Genomic DNA, 3,679 nt, shown 5'->3' with positions numbered 1-3,679 from the left:
TGCGTGGTAAAGTCACCAGGCAGTCATACTGAGAAGCCAGGGGGGGGTGTGTGGAGCTGATAGTCTTAACTAGCTTTGTAGCAACTCATTTGGCAACGTTTTGAATGTAACCGACGTTCATTAACATCAACCAGTTACACACTAAAGCTTTAACTATCATGTCCTATGATGGTACCCTTATAAAGAAGAGCGGGTCGCATTACATCATTCAGTAGGTTAACTTGATCATTTGTCTGGCGATAGAAACAAGTTTTTGGCCATGCGGCCTGAATGTGGATGAACTGTACTTGAAGAATGGAATGGAGAAATAGTAAGAGTAAAGAAAGGAAAAAGCACCAAAAAGAAGATTTAATGAGAACAAAGAGACAATAGTAGGAGTAAAGAAGAAAATGAGTCAAGAGAGGAAGTCTTGGCAACAATACTGAAAGTTAAAGGGAAAACAAGAAATAAGAAGAAGGTTGTGGCAGTGACGGAGCGAGGAGGAAGGAATCATCTGATCATTTTGTGGAGAGTGGTAAAGAAGCAATGAAAATGGTCTGGCATGGGTCCATCAGAAGATGGTGCGGGACTAGGACTCGGAGGAGGTACGTGAGCCGCCGTGAATGAGCGACTTGTAGATGCTGGAGGAGAGGAATCGTGGGTACGAGTCCCTGTGCATCAGCGTGTAGATCTGTAGCTGGGCGTCTTCAAACACGTGAGGCGTCGGGTCCTGGATCTTCCTGTTGATCACCTCTCGAACCCGGGCATCCAGACTCACCTGGAGGGGACATTTAGTTTGGTTTAGACAGGGGACAAAACAAACACATTAAAGAAATGGCTGCCCATAGACGGATCCTGGGGTGTCAAACTCAGTTTCACTAAGGGCCACACTGGGAAATGAGAACCACATCGAGAGACAGGCATGTAGAGGTTATTGGCATGCTTTTATTTTATCAAAAAAGTCAAATATCTTTGACTGTATAGTTCTTCTAAGTCAGTAAAAAAGTTCCCCTGCCTTCATAGAAAAAAGTAACAAAAACATGGGAAAAGGCGAGAAAAACTTAAACTGGGAACTTAAATTGATATGCAGGCTGGATCCACATCTGCAAGGGGCCCCATATTGGATGGAATGATCATTTTGTATCAATAGGGTTCAAACCGTGAAGCAGTAGAACCCTTCTATGTTTGTCTGTTTTAGTTATTCTTATTATTCTTAATAATAAGAAGAAGAATTCTTCTTCTTCTTTTTCTTCTTCTTCTTCTTCTTATTATTATTACTATTGTTGTCTGCCGTGACGGCTGGAATTAGCTAGAAACTTGAAAAATTGGGGAATAACTGGAAATGGTGTGCATGTGCTTCTATAGAAATATGAACCCAATCGGCCACATGGTGGTGCTGTAATCAAGGCTGCAAAATGCAAAACTTTGAAAGGCCACGCCCCCCCACACAGTTTAACAAAAAAGCCTCAAGGATCATTAAGGTCCGCTTAGAAACTTTATTTTGCCATTTTGAAATCTTTGAAAAACACATTTTTGAGATCTCCTCCTACACAGTAGCTCCGATTGCCACCAAATGTTCAATGGATGAGCAATGGATCAAGCTTATTACAGGGTGTATAAAACATGTCCATATCTCAATTACTATTTAAGTTTCAAATCAGCACATAACTCGGAATATAGTCAGATAAGTGCCCCAGACTGGATATACCCAGACAGTTTTATGTAAATACGCCGCTAGGGAGTGTGCATATTTTGCTTTTAACAAATATTGCAATGCAGCTCTGAAACTGCCATCTCCAAACCCACCGGACTCCATGTAAATAATCACTACTTTTAGTGTGTACAGAGCCAGCATTTGTTCACATGTAAATAGATGAATTAAGGGTTTATTTCAACCAAACCAGAATGGTGATTGTTGGAACATTAGAAAGATTAACTAAGACAGCTTTTGGAAGTTTTATTTTATTTCTGTCGACTTTGAATGAAGTGAATTTTACGATGATAAAATTACTATTTATTCACACAGAGTCTGGTGGGTTTGGTGATGTGGATTTCGAGGCTGTTTCAAGGATCTTACTCTTTAACAAAAAGAACTATCGCGGTAGGATCCTTTACATATTGTTGTTCTGTGAAGGTAAATTGAAGGTGCGCAGTTGCCCAGTAACATACAGTCCATTGCAACTTGTTTGCATCGATCTTGCTTAATATTGGACCAATTTCAAAGATTGTTGTTCCTATCAGTCATTTAGACACAAAACATAAAGAGATAAGAAAACAGGATCCAGGTTTAAAAAAATGTACCGTTTGAAGTGGTTTTGTACTCTGTAGTTTTGTTATCAATTAACTTCCATAGAGCAAGAATACCTTTAGTTTTCAGCATTGAAACACACACACACACACACCCACACACCCACACACTTTTACAGTGGTGGCCCCACAGGCACCAAAAGATATTTATAGAACAAGCGTTCTCTCATGTTTTCCCCTCTGCTCTTATTTATTTAAGACACACACACACACACACACACACACACACACACACACACACACACACACACACACACACACACAGTCAATTAGAAAAGCAGTAAGACAGCTAATAGGCAGATTTCTAGATAAATTGGCAAAAGAATGGAGGCTTGTTTCCAACTACAGCCGCTGTATGTAGCTGCTGGGAGGTGGTTTACTGAGATAGGCAGTGGGTGGTGCTGTTTCTCCAGTCAGAAAACCATTAAACCACTACAAGAAGGTAGCGCAACAAGAGCGCCAGTCACACAGATAAAAATCTATGTAGAAAACTTGATGGTAGTATATGACATTTATGTTCTCTTGCTCTCTCTCCCAAGCACCCCCCAAACTATTTGGATATATGTCTTTTCGATACACTACACAATATTTTCACCCCAGCCATCGTAAAAACCTTTGCCCTATATTTCCTCTCAGGTTTTTTTATGTACAAATTGACAGAAGTCAATTCACTGTCTGTGTGTGTGTGTGCGCACGTGTATTTGCTTGTGTGCATGAGTGTGTGTGTGTAAACCACAGTATGTCTAAGTTTATCACCAGCAATAATAACTTGGCCAATTAGGAGGGCTCCCATTTCTTTGAGGTGGGTGCTGGTGTGAACACTGAGCAGAACATGTGCAGAACAGCTGACAAAACCTCTAAAGGTGCAGCGTGAAACACAATTCAAGGGGAGACAAAGAAGCAGCAGAGCAATTTAACTGAGGACAAGTAGAGGACAACAAAGGCTGCAGGTCAGATGAAAAAACAATAAAAAGAAAAAGTCAGTAAAAAAAGCTAAAATATTTGATTTACTATAAAATAAGACAGGTAAGGAAAAGCAACAAACTCTCATATTAGATTTAGCTGGAACAGTGAAATGGTTAACATGCTCCCTGACGCTAGGGCTGTGCAATTAATCATATATTGATCATGATTTTGATCTATTTGCAGTCAAGAAAAACTTATTTTAGAATGTTCCAAGTAATTATAAAATTAAAGAATTAAAGAATTATACTTTGTATTGATCCCCATTGGGGAAAGTCGATTTACACTCTTTTGTTCCAACCCACTCGACACAGTCCTAAAATACAGACCCATGCACCCATGCACCCACGCACCCATGCACCCACGCACCCACGCACCCACGCACCCCCGCACCCACGCACCCACGCACCCACGCACCCACGCACCCACG

The 3,679-nt window shown here is 40.7% G+C and overlaps 1 protein-coding gene across 6 annotated transcripts in view; it reads right to left on the bottom strand.

Annotated features, from left to right (window-relative positions):
* Positions 1-321: 321 nt before the first annotated feature.
* Positions 322-3,679, bottom strand: part of rgs19 (regulator of G protein signaling 19) — a 30,822-nt gene continuing 27,464 nt past the window's right edge. For all 6 annotated transcript variants that reach the window (XM_034877660.1, XM_034877662.1, XM_034877663.1 and 3 more), the window contains one exon: positions 322-757. In XM_034877660.1, coding sequence (XP_034733551.1) covers positions 569-757 — 189 coding nt within the window. In that variant the 3' untranslated portion in view covers positions 322-568. The remainder of the gene's footprint in view (positions 758-3,679) is intronic.

This window comes from Etheostoma cragini, chromosome 7 (assembly GCF_013103735.1).
Source record: "Etheostoma cragini isolate CJK2018 chromosome 7, CSU_Ecrag_1.0, whole genome shotgun sequence".
Taxonomy (NCBI): Eukaryota; Metazoa; Chordata; class Actinopteri; order Perciformes; family Percidae; genus Etheostoma; species Etheostoma cragini.
This window is presented reverse-complemented; position numbering and strand designations above follow the sequence as displayed.